General features: G+C 36.1%; 1 protein-coding gene across 3 annotated transcripts in view; it reads left to right on the forward strand.

The window, feature by feature from the left end:
• Window positions 1–18086, forward strand: part of MFN1 (mitofusin 1) — a 32021-nt gene that overhangs the window by 290 nt on the left and 13645 nt on the right. The window contains exons 2-10 of one of the 3 annotated variants that reach the window (XM_077879715.1): window positions 553–814; window positions 1311–1427; window positions 2404–2539; window positions 3906–4068; window positions 6460–6584; window positions 7947–8055; window positions 9557–9664; window positions 11908–12061; window positions 12168–12235. In XM_077879715.1, coding sequence (XP_077735841.1) covers window positions 1316–1427; window positions 2404–2539; window positions 3906–4068; window positions 6460–6584; window positions 7947–8055; window positions 9557–9664; window positions 11908–12061; window positions 12168–12235 — 975 coding nt within the window. In that variant the 5' untranslated portion in view covers window positions 553–814; window positions 1311–1315. Of the gene's footprint in view, window positions 1–144; window positions 164–552; window positions 815–1310; window positions 1428–2403; window positions 2540–3905; window positions 4069–6459; window positions 6585–7946; window positions 8056–9556; window positions 9665–11907; window positions 12062–12167; window positions 12236–18086 lie in introns of those variants that run through there. The other 2 variants (XM_077879716.1, XM_077879713.1) reach the window with 2 other exon arrangements.

Genomic DNA, 18086 nt, shown 5'->3' on the forward strand with positions numbered 1-18086 from the left:
AAGGAGCTCCGAGCGGGTGTGCGAGCCCGGCCGGCGGCGGGGTCGAGCCCGCGGAGCCCGCGAGGCCGGAGCCCCGAGGCTGAGGAGCCTGTGCGGCGGGGGGGTCGGGTCCCTGGCTCTGCGGGGGGGCTCCGGCGCCGGGCGGCGGAGGCCTGTCCCCAAGGTGGGTAGGTGCCCACACGCGGTCCAGCCGGGCCCTTGCCCTCACCCTGCTCTTCCCACCCGGCTCGTTCACCGAGTCCTTTCCTGACCCTCCGAAAGGCTCGGCCTTTTTTAATGACCGCTCCGCTCCATGCCACATGCGTACGCACCGGGTGTAGACTGGTGTGTAATCGTTTTTTTTTTTTGGGGGGGGGGGTGTCTTTTCCATGAGAAGTTGCCAGAAAATAATTTTTTTCCCCCTAAACTTAACATTCTTTAAAGTTCTTGGCACTTTGGCTGGAAGCGTTAATTCTCGCCTCAAGCCTTGTCTGCTTATTTGTTCGGATGAGAACTACTTTCCTTTTTAAACGTCGGTATTAACATGATGATCCTGGAACTTTATTTCCTCAGTCTCTGTATGCACCTCCACCCACTAGAGCTCCAGGTTGAGAAACTTCTTGGCGAACTTGCTTCTGCTCGCTGACCCAGTTCTTAAGCGTCCTGTGCTGTCGCAGTTTGCCACGATGAGTTTCATCTTCACCAAAGGAAGATAAAGTAGAAATTGCAAACAGGATTTTGTCCAATAGAGTTGACTTATTTTAATGGAGTACCACCGGAAAAGTTGTCTTTAATTGCCCGTCTAAAACACTTCTCAAAAAACAATTATCTGAAAGTATGTTGGCCGTTTAAGTTTATTTCACTGGGGAGTTAATTTGGCAGGCAGCTGTCATTAATTTGCATGTCTTTATCATACAGTCTAACTTGTGCTTTTCTTTTTTCAACTTTTTTTTTTTAATTTTAAGGGCAGGGAGAGGAAGAATCTTTTTTTTTTTTTTTTCTTTTTAAGATTTTATTTATTCATGGGAGACACAGAGACACAGGCAGAAGAAGCAGGCTCCATGCAGGGAGCCCGACGTGGGACTCCACCCTGGGTCTCCAGGATCACGCCCTGGGCGGAAGGCGGCGCTAAACCGCTCAGCCACCTGGGCTGCCCCCAAGAGGAAGAATCTTAAGCAGATTTCCCCCTGAGCATGGAGCCTGACTCCGGGCTGGATTTCAGGACCCTGAAATCAGAACCTGAGTGGGAACCAAGAGTCAGATGCCCAACCATCTGTGCCACCCAGGCACCCCTAATTCGTGCTTTTCTAACTTTAATTTTCTTCCCCCAGTAACAATGGCAGAATCTGCTTCTCCACTGAAGCACTTTGTGCTGGCTAAGAGGGCAATTACTGCAATCTTTGACCAGTTACTGGAGTTTGTTACTGAAGGATCCCATTTTGTTGAAGGTTAGTTTCTCCAAGTCTTAAAAATAATAAGGTTGAAAATATATGCAGGGGCTTTATCCTTTCACCCGTAGTTACTGAACTTATGCATTCAGTGTAACGCGTTCAGTATATAAGGCATTGCAGTATATTCCAGGAGAGATGCCCTAACAAATAAAACCCATTTCTGCCTTCCGACGGAGGAAGACTAAATGGTATTAATAACCTAAGAAATAAATGGTTGTATGAACGATAGCACTAAGCACTTCGTTAATTATGCATGTAATCCTCATATCCACGCTGGGACAGATTTTAATTGCAGTTATTTTAAAGGTGAAACCAAGGCACAGAAAATTTAAGCATCATGCTTGTGATCAGTTAATGCCCGGACTAAAAAATCAGGCAGCCCACATTTAAGCCATTATACATTATCTCCTCCCCGAGTCAGCAGTCAGCTTAGATCGCAGACCTATCTTATCTTCTCAAATGAGGCTGGAATGTGGTGGGGAAAGGGCAAAAGGGAGTGTAACTGCTCAGACTGTGTTGGTGAGGAATATCTTACTGGGGAAATACTACTTTGGAGGCAACTTGAAATCTTTTCTGGTTCTTAATATCACATGACTATTAATGGTACAGTGAAAAGGGAGGGATTCTGTAAACTTCTAAAGTGACAGTGGGGAAACATTCGGTAGGTTAGTAGAGTCAAACATTTTTTCTTGTCCTTCCTAACCGTACCTCACCAGATTTTTAGCTTGAGGATAGCCCCTGTAATTTTTTAATAATTTTGAAATTTTGGGGGCAGGATTCTTACGACCCCCTTATGGAACAAGGCATTCACCTTTTACCAAATATTCAGATAACTGTGGCATTTTTACTTTTCAAATGGCCATGTGAATATAGAGCAAAGCCAAAATACGTGCATAGTCTTAGATATTCTATTGTATAATCAATTTAATACTCATTTTTTATCACTTTTTCTAACACCATTTTAATTTTGTAGCAACATACAGGAATCCAGAACTTGATCAAATAGCTACTGAAGATGATTTGATAGAAATACAGGGTTATAAAAACAAGCTTTCCATCATTGGTGAGGTGCTGTCTCGGAGACATATGAAAGTGGCATTTTTTGGCAGGTAATCCTTTTTTATTTCTCTTAAGGGTAGTTTCCAGTAATCAGCTTTCCTGTCATATCCCCCAACTTTTGTTTCTGATTTTTCAGCAAGTGATGGTCCTCCCCCTCTGCCCCAAGAGTTTCTCCCTTTCTTAAATGCTAAAGCTATTAGCATGAAAAGCATTTGTTCATTTTAGCTCTAGGTATAAAATGAAGGTTTCTAAAGGTCACCCATATTTATACTTTTGAAAGATGCTCATCTCTAAGAATTGGTTTCTTAGCCAGTTCTAAGACTTGAAATATAGATAAATGATATGCATAATTTGTGACTTTTTTCAGTTTCTCTTAATTATCAGGTGTCCCTTCCAAAAGGATTCTCAGCCCTGTGATTTCTAGAGGGAGAATAGGAAGTGCCATTTGTTAACATAACTGTCTGGAGTGGTAGAGTGATCTCTGCTACAGCTCATATATTCATTTAAGAATCAATTGTTAACTTCCTGTGTACTCTACACTCTGGTGGGCCCTAGGGATGCAAAGACAGATGACTAGGTCCATGCCTGTTTGCTCAAATATCATGTGCTGTGTATCAACGGAAGCATTTACTTACTAAACTAACGTTATAGGCCTTTTAAGCCCTTCTTATGGGTTTTTTTTTTTTAGCACTTGCAATTTCCTATATTTAGAATTTCCTTTATCTTGTTTTATCTATGTCTGGTTCTTTTTCACTCTTCAGATCTCATTCTAAATGTTAACAATCTCATTAACCTTCCCTGACTGCTTTGTCTAAAGTATTCTTTCTCAGTTACTTTATTCTAAAGTGCCCTGTTTATACCCTTAATTTTTTCCACAAAGCTGGGTGTCATAGGGGTTTTTTTTGGTCTACTTCTCCTGCTTGACCTTACAGGGCCTTACAGAGTCTAGTATGAGGTAGGTGCATAAATAGGCCCTAATAAGATTAGGGTGGAGTGGGAATGAGAAGGAAGAGGCCTCCTGGTGAGATGATGACTCAGTTGTCCTATTTGATAAGGAGAAATAGGTAATTGCTTTGAATGTGAAAAAGATGGAATTCAGATTTAAGGACATGAGGACAGTAGACCACATCTCATCATGGGAAAAATCTGCGGCTGTGATTTCAAATTGCCACAAGAAGCAAGAAAGATAAAAAAGGCAAGAATAGCTTTATGGGGAGGTAGGATTTGTTTTCCTCTATTTTTCAGAAATGTGTACATTCCTGATATTTGTGTAAACCAAGTTGGCAACTTTTGTAAAAAGTGCAATCTGATGAAATGTAAACAAAGTTTGAATTCTAAGAAAGTTGTCCTTAGACCCAGTGAAAGAACAAGGTTTTTACTGTTTTGTCTTTATGATTTTATATATTCATTCTTTAGGACAAGCAGTGGGAAGAGCTCTGTTATCAATGCAATGTTGTGGGATAAAGTTCTTCCTAGTGGGATTGGCCATACAACCAATTGCTTCCTGAGTGTTGAAGGAACTGATGGAGATAAAGCCTATCTTATGACAGAAGGATCAGATGAAAAAAAGAGTGTGAAGGTATAATCTTTGTTAGCCTCATAATGTTCTTGAAATAATGTCCTTGTTCCTTTTAAAAAAGAATTCTGTCAGATGTTTGTATTGCTAGAAGTAGAAGAACCATTAATGTTTCTATTTGTAGCTTTAAAGCCATCACTAATATTTTGAATACTCTAAATTTTTTTTGCTTCAGAGCTAAATTATTAGGATATACTTTAAAGCATACCTTCTTAGAAGGATAAAACTTGTCCTTAGAGTTAAAAGTTTATTACATTTATTTTTATTTTTTTAAAGTTTTTTTTATTTATTCATAGAGATACACAGAGAGAGAGACAGAGGCAGAGGGAGAAGCGGGGTCCATGTAGGGAGCCCGACATGGAACTCAATCCCAGGTCTCCAGGATCACTCCCTGGGCTGCAGGCGGCGCTAAACCGCTGTGCCACTGGGGCTGCCCAGTTTATTACATTTAAAAAATAATGTCCCCAGTGAAAATAACATTGAAGTGCTATTAAACATTGAGTGTTTAATCTCAAATCTAATTTCATTTTTTGAAAGAAAACTTCGCTTAAAAAATTGGGCCCTGGAATGTTTTTGACTTACGTCTGTGCCTTTAGAAACTATTTTATTTTTGGAATATTTAGTGAGGACGTTTTATGAATAAATGAAATAGTTTTATCAGATAAAGGCCAATGACAATTCCCTACCTTTCAAAAATTTCTTTTTTCCTTTCAAAAATTTCTTAAATTTAGTGCCACTAGGTTCCTTTAGCCAAAAGAGGGAAAAAAGGTGTTTCTCAATATCTTCACTTTCTCTTGTCTTTTTTCCCCCACTTTCTCTTAAAATCTCTCCCACAAATGGAAAAATTCGGTGTTTAAATATCCATGCCATTTTAGTTTTTGCAAAACAGTTGAATCCACGAGTCTAATTCCTGTTCTCTGAGTTTGCTGTTTGATTTAGCTCAGGTAACTCAATCTGTAGTAATATCCTTCAGATTAGTTATGAGGAACTAATAAAGGAGATGATGTTTCAAACTACCTGTGGCTTTAGATCCTCAAAGTAAAATGTACTATGATATTTTAAAGTATTCTCTCCTTTTTCTTGGTCGGTGATCTCTACTTCCAGTCCTCTTCCTTCGTGCCTTTTCACTCCTCTCCCCTACTCCAAAATTTAAATTGTTGACCTCAAGTAGTGGTCTGCTTTAAGGTACGGACTTTGAGTCTCGTGCTACACTAGTTTACTTAGTAAAAGAACTGCAACATTGACAGCTAATATTTCATTGTACGCTTTCTAAGTACCAGGCAGTATTCTAAGTGCCTGTAGTAACTCAAACCTCACCACAACTCTGTCAGATAGGTGCTTTTATTACCTTAATGTTATAGACCAGACATCAAGATTTTAGTACAAATTTATAATTCTATCAAAAAGTTTATGAAAGCAAGCAAAAATAAAATCTAGCTAACAGTGTCACTATGGAGATTCACTTCAACCTTAATCAGGACTATCATGCCCATTTGAAAATGGATGTTGCCCTTTAAAAATTGATACCTCTACAGTTCATTTGTATGTGTACTGGTGTCCTTTCCTTGAATATTACTTTTATATTAAGCACTTTGTATTTACTGTATATTTAACACATATGTGAAGGTATTAAAGTAATATGTTAATAAATTAGCATATGTCAGAAATTATCTGGAGAAATAGAAATATTTTAGTGAATTCAAATAGAAAGAGAAGGCATAGTCCTTGATGTCTGACAGGCTTATGTGAGTAACTACCTACTGAGAAAAATCTTATTAAAAGAATACGCATTGAGCTCTTCTTGTATTGTTTTCATCTTATTAGTCTGGTATTTTAAAACCTATTTTAGTAAGTGTTTCTTCTGTTTTCACCCCTTACTAAGCGGTAGATTTTAGAAGGAACAGAAAATGCAAATGGGCAAAAAGAAACTCCAAATTCACATGCTTCCTAAAACTAGTGGAAACCCTTGTGGTATAGAGTTAAATGTATGTTTCTCTGTATTTTGTAAACAAAATGGCTTCACACGTGCAATTTGATTACCTTCTTTCTCCTAATATAAATTTGTTCTCATACGTACAATATCAATTTCAGGTGTTACTTTGGATTCCATTGCCAGAGTTTATTGGGCATTTAGAATGTTACCAGCTCTGATTATTTTTGCAGAATGGATGAGTAAACTGTTTTAAGGTCCGCCCCCCCCCCCCCCCCCACACACACTTGGTTTCTAAAACTCAGCTTTTCAAGATTGCTGAGATGGTTTTATTTCAAATTATTTAAAGTTCTGTTTTTTTGTACATGTTTTGCAAAAATAAATGTATTAAATCATAGATTTTTTAATTTTTTACTGAGTTTTAATACAAGCAGAGTTTGTTTTTTCTTTCCCTTCCACTTTAGACAGTCAATCAGCTGGCCCATGCCCTTCATATGGACAAAGACTTGAAAGCTGGCTGCCTTGTACATGTATTTTGGCCAAAGGCAAAATGTGCCCTCTTGAGAGATGACCTGGTTTTAGTAGACAGGTAAAATTACATATGAATTGTATTTTCTCCTCATAAAGGTTTATTTGATAGAATAATACTGCGTGCTTTAGCATATAATACGTAACAGTTGCTGCTTTGTTCTCATTTGCTAGATTAAGGAACAAAAAAGTGTAGGTTTTTGTTTTTTACACTATTACATAAAGTACCAGTTTCTTAGTCTAATTATATTAGAAAAGAACTTTTTTTCCCTCCTCTAGATTGACTGTAGTTTAGATAAATAGGTGTGCCTTGGAGATTGTCTAATTCTAGATAACTAGATAGGTAACACTGATTAGGTAAATTTTTTTAACTAGTGATAAATTTTTTTTTTTTTTAAGATTTTATTTGCTAGTGCACAAGTGCACAGGGAGAGGGAGAAAATCTCAAGCCAACTTGGCATTGAATATGGAGTCTGATGGAGGGTTTAAGATCACAACCTGAGCTGAGTCCAACCGAGTCCAACGCTTAATTGACTGAGCCTCCCAGGCTCCCTACTAATAAATTTATGTTTGAGACCAAATTTCCCAAAGTAACTTTACTGGGCAATTTACATAGCCTTTCATTGTTCAAGAATTAATTGGATATTTATTATTACATGTTTTTTTACTACATCAGTGCTAAGTAAAATGATAATGCTAAGCAATGTCCTTAACTAAAAAAGGTAGTTAAATGATTTTTCAAAATTTTGGTATGCTCTTTTGTTTTCTTCAGTTAAAATTTCAGTGTTTTGTGGAAACCATTTTGGTTTTGGTGATGGGCTTTTAATTTTGCTTTATTTCATGGCCAGACTATGTCCTTGACCCTTGCCTCTCATCTTGCCACGTTATCATGGGGTACATTAAGCCAGTGTGTAGACAGCTGCACTATAATTTTATAGTAAGATGGTATATTAAACCTAGGTCTTAGCATAGGGTATTTTATTATTTATGCTCATGAGTACTTAAATATTTTGAGTTGTACTGGACATAGCTGCTTGCACTTTTGATTTTGGTTATATATTTTCACCCTTCCAAAGCATAAAGATTTAAAAGATCAAATATTGACCATTTCCTTATCAAACATCACAAGATTATTTGTTTTTAGTAAATAAACTTTTTTAGCATTTGTTTTCAAATGGATAGGCTCTGGGAGTTCTTTGTCAGCAGAATAAATATAGAAGTATGTAAAACAGACTCAGCTTGACACAAGTACTCTTATAGGTGAGAAGATAAATCTCATAGGCTTTGTGCTGAAAACCAGTAGAAATCCTGTCCTTTAGACTTCAGTTCATAAAAGTTACACATTTTTTCTACAATGAAAATTTTAAAAAACTATTATAAAATACATTTTAAAAAAAATATAATTTTATCTTATTTCCATTAGTCCAGGTACAGATGTCACTACAGAGCTGGATAGCTGGATTGACAAGTTTTGCTTAGATGCTGATGTCTTCGTTTTGGTTGCAAACTCTGAATCAACACTAATGAACACGGTAGGATTTAATCATATTGTTATGTTTGGTAGGAAATGAGATAGTGTCTGTTAACTCTGAAAAGTGAGGAAAGTCCAAATCATGGATTAGAAAGAACCTCTAATATCAAGGGTGAACAAAGGAGTTTGTGTTTCAGTCAGACCAGAAGAGCTGATTCTGGTGTCTTAAGTATCATTGGGAATCTAGGGTTTGATGGCTCTAGCTTCTAGTGAATCTTTAACTTCAGGGTGTGATACGTGTGTGTTGTTGACATTGATTGTGGTTATTTGCCAGTTTCAGAAGGAATGGGCACCAGAATTGTTAGGATGATGATTTAAGTCTTTTGAATAAAGTTTAACACTCCCCCCCTCCTACCCTTCCCCTACCCCTCACATCTGGCAGACAAAGCTTTTCATACTTCTAGTTTTGTCAACCTTTCCCAGCTTTACTTTTGTACATTCTAGGTTCCACCTTACTTGTGTGCATTCTAAGCTGCTGTCAAACTTAATAGATTAGATTTATGTGTCTAGAGCCAGACTCATCCTAAATAAACTCCAGAATTTATAGATCTCCAATATGCAAAACTATGGTATGATTTTTTAAAGTTGTTATCCCTCATAAACATATAAATGGCTAAACACCATTATAACCTAGGTGTTACCAGCAAGAGCTCTGTTTTGTCACTGTGTTACTAGTTTTTGTACAGTCAGATCTATATCACATGGACCAGGCTGTTGCAACAACACAGACAGTTGTTTATGTCAGATTATACAAGAAACATAAATGTTTAAAATCTTAAGAAAAAAAAATCTTTGTTAGAATAATGCCCATTATTTTGATAATGATAAACAAGCTTTGATGTACATTCTGATTTCTGAGTCTTTGTTGATGCTATTCTTTGCCCACAATTCTTCCCTCACTCCCAACTTCTCATCTTTCAGAAGGCCATTACCAGTACTTTTAAGCATATCTTTATCACCACTTCTTTCTTTTTTTTTTTTTTTTTTTTTTAAATCACCACTTCTTTCTTTATGGAGCTTTTCCTAATTCCAAATAGATACAGTGTCTCTTTCCTTTGAATAAGCACAGCATGTATCTATAGCATTTAGGGCACATAGCTTTCTCTGTTATTATGATATATATAGGTCTTACATTGTTATTAATTTACTTAGTCTAAATCTTAAAAAAGATTTGAGGTAGCTTTTTGAAAATATGGACTACTGTCATATCCAGTAGTATCTATTGTGTTCTGCCAAAAGTAGAGACATAAATATTTGTTAAACTGAATTTCAGAAAAAACTCATGGCAGGATCAGGAAAATCTTCAGTTTTGCCTTCTTGTAATTTAATTTTCACATCTTTGAGAAGCCAAATGTTCAGAGTGCTTTGGGATTCTTTATCAATGGGGATTAATCACTATTGTCTAAATGGTTCAGACTTTTAGGTTAGATCTTCAATTATAAATGTAAATATAAAATAGCTGTTTAAAGTGAACATACTCTTGGGTATTTGATGTTTTTTAGGAAAAGCAGTTTTTTCACAAGGTAAATGAGCGACTTTCCAAGCCTAATATTTTCATTTTGAATAATCGTTGGGATGCCTCTGCATCAGAGCCAGAATATATGGAAGACGTAAGTTATTATTTTTTTTCTTTTAAGTTGTGAAAGAGTCATGTACATTGTTATCTGAGAAAACAGTGTATCTTATGGAACATCACAAGTAGCTGTTCTTTTACTTTGGAAAAGACTAATTAAAACCTGAAGTGGGGGATCCCTGGGTGGCGCAGCGGTTTAGCGCCTGCCTTTGGCCCAGGGCGTGATCCTGGAGACCGGGGATCGAATCCCACGTCGGGCTCCCGGTGCATGGAGCCTGCTTCTCCCTCTGCCTGTGTCTCTGCCTCTCTCACTCTCTCTCTCTCTGACTATCATAAAAAAACAAACAAACAAAAAAAAAAAAACCTGAAGTGGATATGTGATAGAGACTAGAATATTAAGCTGCTTCGGAAAATGGTTGCAGATGTGCTATCTAATCATTTATTTATTTAATCATTTAGATCTTGAAACTGTTGTAATTTTTTATTGAAGTATAACAGGAAGTGTGCAAATCATAAGTGTGAGTTTTACAAACTGAACGAACCTCTGTTAAGATCCAGTCAAGAAGCAGAACATTCCCAGCTCCCCGTTCCAGTCTGTCCTCCCTCACGGGGATGAGCGCTTACCATGACTTCTAACACCCTTGATTAATTTTTTGGTTGTTCAACTTTATGTAATGGAATCCTGTAGTATCTACTTTTATGTCAGATTTCTTTTGCTCAACGTTACATTTGTGATATGCATCCATACCCTTGTGCATTGTTGAAGTGCGTTGTCATTACTGTGTAGTATTTTAGCTTATATGAGTAAGTATATTTCACTTATTCATTCTGCCAGTGTTGGGCATTTGGGTAAACTTCCTATATTTAGCTGTTATTCAGGTGCTGCTGTACATATTCTTACATATGTCTCTTTGGTGCACATGGGTATGTATTTCTGTTGGGTGTGGTGTATATCAGTGGTTTTTCAACATGAGGGATTGGGCAGATTTGATCCCCAGGAGTATTTGGCAATGTCTGAAGATACTTTTAGTCATCACAACTCTTAAGAGTATGCCGCTGGCATCTGTTGGGTAGAGGCTAGGGGTGCTATTAAAAGTCCCATAACACAGAACATCCCTCCCAACCAAAGATTTATCTGACTCACAATGTCAGTACTGCAGAGATCAGTAATCTGTGAGTATATATCTAGCAGTAGAATTGCTGGATTATAGGTAAAGAATATGTTGTTTTAGTAAACACAGCCAAAGAGTTTCTAAAGTGCTTGTACCAGTTTATACTCCCAAACAGATTGAGATTATCCTCTTTCAAATTGAAGTCTCATTTAATCATCAGAATTAGGAAATATCATCCACAGATTGTTTTATTTTCCATTCCTGCTTAGCTTAAATATTTTTTTTTTTTTTTTAGTTTTTTATTTATTCATGAGAGACACACACAAGCAGAGGGAGAAGCAGGCTCCCTGCAGTAAGCCTGATGCGGGACTTGATCCTAGGTCCCCGGGATAACACCCTGAACTGAAAGCACTCAGTCACTGAGCCACTAAGGTGTCCCCAGCTTAATTTTTTATTAAGTCTTAAGATAAAGATCTCACCACAGCCACAATGCTAAAGTCTAGTACTAAACCCTAACTAGTTTCTAATGCTTAGTCCTAATTTTCTTTTTAATTTTTATTTTTTTTTAAAGTTTTATTTAATCTCTATACCCACGTGGGGCTTGGACTCACAACCCTGAGATTAAGAGTCACATACCCCCCTGAGCCAGCCAGGCTCCCCTCTTTTTTTTTTTAATTATTTTTTTAGGCTCCCCTCTTAGTCCTAACATTAATACCAAAGTGCTGATCTTAAACCTAACGTTGCAACTCTAATCCCAAATCAGGATTAAGCCCTAATCAGGGCATGATCCTGGGGTCCCGAGATTGAGTCTCACATCAGGTTTCCTGCATGGAGCCTGCTTCTCCCTCTGCCTATGTCTTTGCCTCTCTCTCTGTGTCTCTCATGAATGAATGAATGAATAAATGAATAAATAAATAATTTGGTAAATAAGCATAAGGAAATGCCACCCAGTCTGATTGTTACTTGCATGCTACCTTTTTGGTCAAATAGTCATGTAAGTCAGTATCCTGTCAACAAGTATCAGACTTCATTTATTAGAATTTTTGGACTTAAGTACATGGAAACTACTACTTATGATATCACTATAAATGGCGTTTAGTATAAGTCTGTAGCTATCAGTTATAATTGTTTAATTACTAGAATTATTTCAGTACACTGTTTTCTCTAGGTACGCAGACAGCACATGGAGAGATGTCTGCATTTCTTGGTGGAGGAACTTAAAGTTGTGGATCCATTAGAGGCACAGAATCGTATTTTCTTTGTTTCAGCAAAGGAAGTTCTTAGTGCTAGAAAGCAGAAAGCACAGGGGATGCCAGAAGGTGGTATGTATTATTATAGATTGGATTGTCTTTTGAAATACAAGTACAATTGTAGAAATAATGTGCTAGAAATCTTATCTTGTATAAACTCTTGACCTAAATATTACAGGTGGGGCACTTGCCGAAGGATTCCAGGCAAGATTACAGGAGTTTCAGAATTTTGAACAAATCTTTGAGGTAGGAATTTTGTGAATGCATTGAGTAATATAAAACCCTAGCATTGGTTGGAGAATGATGATAATCTTCTGTTTCCATTATTTCTTTTGTCAAATAACCTTTGCTTGCTGTTATTTAGTGTAGTTACTGCCACAGCAAGTGAAACAAGTTTGAAGAAAGGAAGTCCCTGCAAAATGGATGATCTGTAAGAATTGAGAATTAAAGATTGTAATTTCTTATTTTTTCTTACGTAGTTGTATTTAAATGAGAAACTATTTTCTAATATTGCATGTGTTGTGCAATGAGTGGAATTCTCTTCAGTAATATGAGGTAAGATTAAATAAATGTAATTGCTATTAGAATGGGTAATAAATTGCTTCTCTGCCTTTTGGCTAAGATCAAGTGTAGATTTGGGTAATAGAGCAAAGTGAAGATGATTGTCTTTTTCTTTTGTACCATACTATTTATAGATATGGAATGTAGTTAATGTCATTTGACAGAAGTTTATTACATTTTAAACTGTATTGTCACCTGTTTATTCTCTACATTTTATGTCAAATATCCTAAACAAATGAATACAAAAGTAATTAGGATATAGGGTATCCTGTGCTTTAGGAATCCCGTAGGTACTGTTAGGGCACATAAATAGCTCATGTATTTGCAGCATTGGGAAGGAAGCATACTTCCTTATATTTTGGTGTAGGTATTTCATTCAGAGACATTAAAACTCATCCTATGTTTGAAGAGTTCTTTATATTTACAAACTCTTATTTAGCCCAGTTTAATCTAGCTCTGCTTATATTGCATATTCCCTCTTCACCCATGAATGAACACGAAGACTTCAAAACTGAAAACATTTCTTTCTGTAATTATTCTTCCTTAGAAGTCAGAATAGCTTTAGTAATAAGGACATAAATGTTGAATGTACTTGGCAGAATTTTTTAAATTAAACATTTGCTCACTATCCCCTATCTTTAATTTGGAGAGTTGGAGATAGACTATTAAGTAGGTGATGACAAAGTATTTAAAGAAGGGAAGCCCGTTAGAGGCTATCTTGGTAAGATCACTCTAAAGTCAGAGGCCCCTGGGATATTAGCATATGCTGTCCCAAGCTAAACCATAGATTACGTGAAGTGCCAGTCAGACTATTGTTTATATTCTTTCCCTTTTGCCTATACAAAGAGATGCAGTGCCCTCCTCATTCTTTATCAATTATTTCATCCATGGAGAAAATATTGGGAGAGGATCTATTGTTCTGTCTCCCTTTGTCTTATTTATTGACCTTTTCTTTCTTTCGTTCTTTCTATGTGTGTGTTTAGATATTTGTCATTGATTTCTCCTACCAAATCATACTGTTCTGTTACACATTTATAACCTGTTTCATATTGGTTCCTGCTACCCAGACAGAATATCTCCTTGAAGAAGTGGGAATGAGAAGAAATAGAAGCTGTGCTGTAGAGCACTGGCTCCTAAACCTTGGCTGATCATGAGAATCACATGAGGTGCTTTAGAGAACTGCAGACTACTGAATTATCCCAGAGACTGATCCAATGGGGCTAGATTGAACCTAGCAATCCGTATATACGTGTATATATACAAAGCTCCCCATGTGATTGCACTAATCAGATCTAGGAATTACTGTTTTTAATGTTTTTAGAAGAAACTTGGCAGTTTTTTATTGTAATAGTTCTTTGGGAGTCTAAAAATTATGTATGGAAAAAACTGTGCAAGAGCTTTTACATAAAGTTATGGAGAATGTCAGACTTTATATAGAGTTTGAAATTTTGAATTAAAAGTATGATAGATTTAATAAGAGAATCAGCTAGAAATTAATTTGAACTTACCTAAAGATGTAATCAGATAGGCAAAAAAAAAAGCCTTGTCTTGGTTGCCAAAGCATTTTTTGATGATTACATTGACAACTCTATTCAGCTTTTTTCCAGAGCTGAAATTTGTTACTTCTTAAATCAATTTCGATAATTTATGACTTCCTGTAATTTTGTTGGATAAAACTGTTCATTTTTATTTTATGTATTTTTTTTTAAAGATTTTCATTTATTTATTCATCAGACAGAGAGAAGCAGAGACATAGGCAGAAGGAAAAGCAGGCTCCATGCAGGGAGCCCGATGTGGGACTCGATCCCGGGACTCTAGGATCATACCCTGAGCCAAAGGCATACGCTTATCTCCTGAGCCACCCAGGCATCCCCAAACTGTTCATTTTTTAAAGTTCTATATTCTTTTTCACTTCTATATAAACATACACTCTTATATATATATACACATTTAATTTCTGTTCTTATTTGGATTTGCCAGTGATTTAACTGCTCTGCTTTATCCTCCAAACATGTAGCTCTAGCCCTTGGTTACTTTTTCCATTCATAAATAGCATTTTTTAGTTTTTAATTTTATTTATTTATTTTTATTTTTTATTTTATTTTATTTATGATAGGCACACAGTGAGAGAGAGAGGCAGAGACACAGGCAGAGGGAGAAGCAGGCTCCATGCACCGGGAGCCCGACGTGGGATTTGATCCCGGGTCTCCAGGATCGCGCCCTGGGCCAAAGGCAGGCGCTAAACCGCTGCGCCACCCAGGGATCCCCAATTTTTTAGTTTTTATTCACTAAAATCTATGTTAATCTTTAAACATAGTTTCTTTTGCTTTTTGTATTCCTTTTTTTTTTTTTTTTTAAGTGGAATTGTGTTTTGCTTTTTATTCTTTTGGAAAAAAATTAGGGCTGTGAATTTGTGATGTAACTTTGGACATATTCCAGGGTTCCGGTATCCAGTTTGGTTTTTATTGTTTAATAGTTTTTAATTATAGTTGTTGGCATATCCTATTCAATATAGGAGTTGTTAAGAATCAGGTGTTTTGATTCTCTTCATCTAACTTTTGGTTATTTCTTGGTTTCTTTGTATTGTGATCAGAGAATGTGCCCTTTATAAACATTTTGTCTTTGTTATTAGAATTCATCTTTTTTTGAGTCTTAGAAAATGATTTTTGTGAAAAGTTGTACCAAGGTTAGCATTTTAGTAGTCTACTCTTTGCCATAAACTTTGAGATTCATTTGGTTCCAAAGGAACAAAACACTGTGAGAACATTTGGAGTACCAAGTTAAATAAGGCTTCAAAATTAAATCTTAAAATCAATCAAGAAAATCAGCGTTAATCCTGTCAATATGTTTCTTAATGTTTTAAATCTGTATTTGAACAAGTGTATAATGTAAAGATAATTTAGAAATCTAAATTTCTTTGCTCAAATATTTGGCCATTAGCTATTCTTTTTTTTTTTTTTTTTTGCCATTAGCTATTCTTAATCGTTTTGGTTATAAGATGAAAAAAGAGGTAAAATAATTCTCTAAAATGTCAGTGAATTTGTTGTAAAGGACATTCTGGGACAACTGGTAAAATTTGAAAATGGATTGTATGTTACATTAATAGTATTGCTCCAGTGAATGCAGTAATTTTTTTTTTATTGGATAGGAAAATGACCCCATTTCTAGGGACCCACATTAATATATTTATTAGTACAGTTGTGATGGTGGCAAAGAACTGTCAAATTGTTCAGGAAAAAAATATGTATAAAAATATATGTACATTTCTAAATATAGACATACGTGTATGGCGAGGGAGAAGGAAAGGTAAACAAATGGGGAAGTTCTATTGTACGTTAATGGGTTTTTTTGCACTTGTCCTGTCAGTTTAAAATCTATCAAAATAATAAGTTAGGAATGATGAATATCATGTTATTGGGTGTTTGAGGTCTGTTAAGAGGATTTGACAAAGCCATTTTATGTCTTAATTACACATAAATGCTAGTATCTATAAATCTATAACTATAATTAACTACCAGCAGGCTTCTTTAGATATTATTAGTAAGTTAGAAAACTATCTTAACTGAGATGTGATTATTGCTTTGGTTCTACATCCTTAATAAGTTTTAAGATAGTTTATAGGATATTCTGGCAAGATGACATTTAAATTGATTTGGCATAGTACTTTAACCTCCTTGGAAAATTAGAGGGTTGTTTTTTTTTTTTTTTTCTATTTTTTCCCCAAAGATTGTATTTATTCATGAAATATTCATGAAAGAGAGAGAGGCAGACACACAAGCAGAGAGAGAAGCAAGAAGCAGGCTCCATGCAGGGAGCCTGATGTGGGACTCCATCCCAGGACCACGGAATCATGCTCAGGCCAAAGGCAGGCACTTAAATAAAAACAAATGAAAAGAGACGCCTGGTGGCTCAGTGGTTAAGTGCCTGCATAATACTTTTTTTATAATTTGCCAGCATATAACACCCAGTGCTCGTCCTATCAAGTGCCTTCCTCAGTGCCCATCACCCAACCCCCACTCCTACCTCCCCTTCCACAACCCTTTGTTGTTTCCCAGAGTTAGGAGTCTCACGGTTTGTCTCCCTAAGGAAAATTAGAGTTCTGATAAAGTAAGTCTGGAAACTGCTGCTCACTATTTTGTTCATAAACATTAATATTAGTGTAGTAAGGGTTCTGAGAAATAATTCAGTTTTAAAAACCTGTATTTAAATTAAAGTTTCCCACGCTTCAGAATTGAGTATTTCTTTTATAGGTTGACTTGATATTTTTTGACCAGTGGGAACATCAGTGTGGGATACTTCTTGACTAGAAGATTGCTTATTTTCTTTATATTTATTCATGATAGTATATTTTTAAATCAAGGAATAACTCCTACATTGCCTAATAACTTGTGAAAATATTTTCTTTCTGGTCTAGCTCTAATACTGTGCTATTATCTACAAATTTTGGGTCTTCATTGCTGATACCTAGATCTGCTTCATCGAGGAACATAGAATTTCTTTTACCTCTTTTCTTTTAAAAATATTTTTATGCTTTTATTATTGTTTTTATGGAGATTAATTTGTCAGTTTATGAGATAAAGTTATTTAAAGAAAATCAGAGCTTGCTTTTGGTTAAAAATAAGCAGTTTATACTTTAATATTGTGTAGTTATTGGTGGTTTTTTTGTAGGCAAATACAGAACAGGGAATTACTGTATTTTTCTACAACTGATCTTTTCAGGATTATTGATGTTGAGTGATGTATAAATAAGTTTAACCATGAAAAAAAGTTAAGCTACACAGTGAAAGAAAATAATGGGCTAAAGTTAAGGCTTTATGAACTGTTGACTAAATGAATTACTCTCATAATGTCCTATAGCTAAAGAAGCAAACCTGCTTTATTTTTTATACCTCAAAGTACTGCAGAGGACAGCTAAAATGGCAAAAGAAATTTTAAAAGTTTTTTTCTAACTTAACTAAATTGAACAGATAATCATTTTAGAGTTGTGAAGGCTAAGCATAGGTTATATATAAGTAGTGTATTGAATATGTAACATACTAACGATTTCAAGATAATAAATACTATAGTATTAAATGAATACCTTTTAAAGTTTGAAAGCCATTTATTGTGACAAAGGATAGTTACCACAGTTTATACTGGTTACAGTGAAAAGAGGTTCAAGAAGATAAATTCATGGAAATCATGGAAAGTTGGGATACATCCCTAATTTTTTTTTTTAATTTTTATTTATTTATTTATGATAGGCACACAGTGCGAGAGAGAGAGGCAGAGACATAGGCAGAGGGAGAAGCAGGCTCCATGCACCGGGAGCCCAATGTGGGATTCGATCCTGGGTCTCCAGGATCGCGCCCTGGGCCAAAGGCAGGAGCTAAACCGCTGCGCCACCCAGGGATCCCTACCATCCCTAATTTTTAAAAATTCATCACAGGGAATAAATGTGGCTTCCTACAAAACACCTCTTATAGTTATTGCTGCTGTGGCCCAGAGAAGCATTTTTTGTTTGTTCAAAGACCAGATAGCCCTTCCTGTTTATGAA

This window comes from Canis aureus, chromosome 31 (assembly GCF_053574225.1).
Source record: "Canis aureus isolate CA01 chromosome 31, VMU_Caureus_v.1.0, whole genome shotgun sequence".
Taxonomy (NCBI): domain Eukaryota; kingdom Metazoa; phylum Chordata; class Mammalia; order Carnivora; family Canidae; genus Canis; species Canis aureus.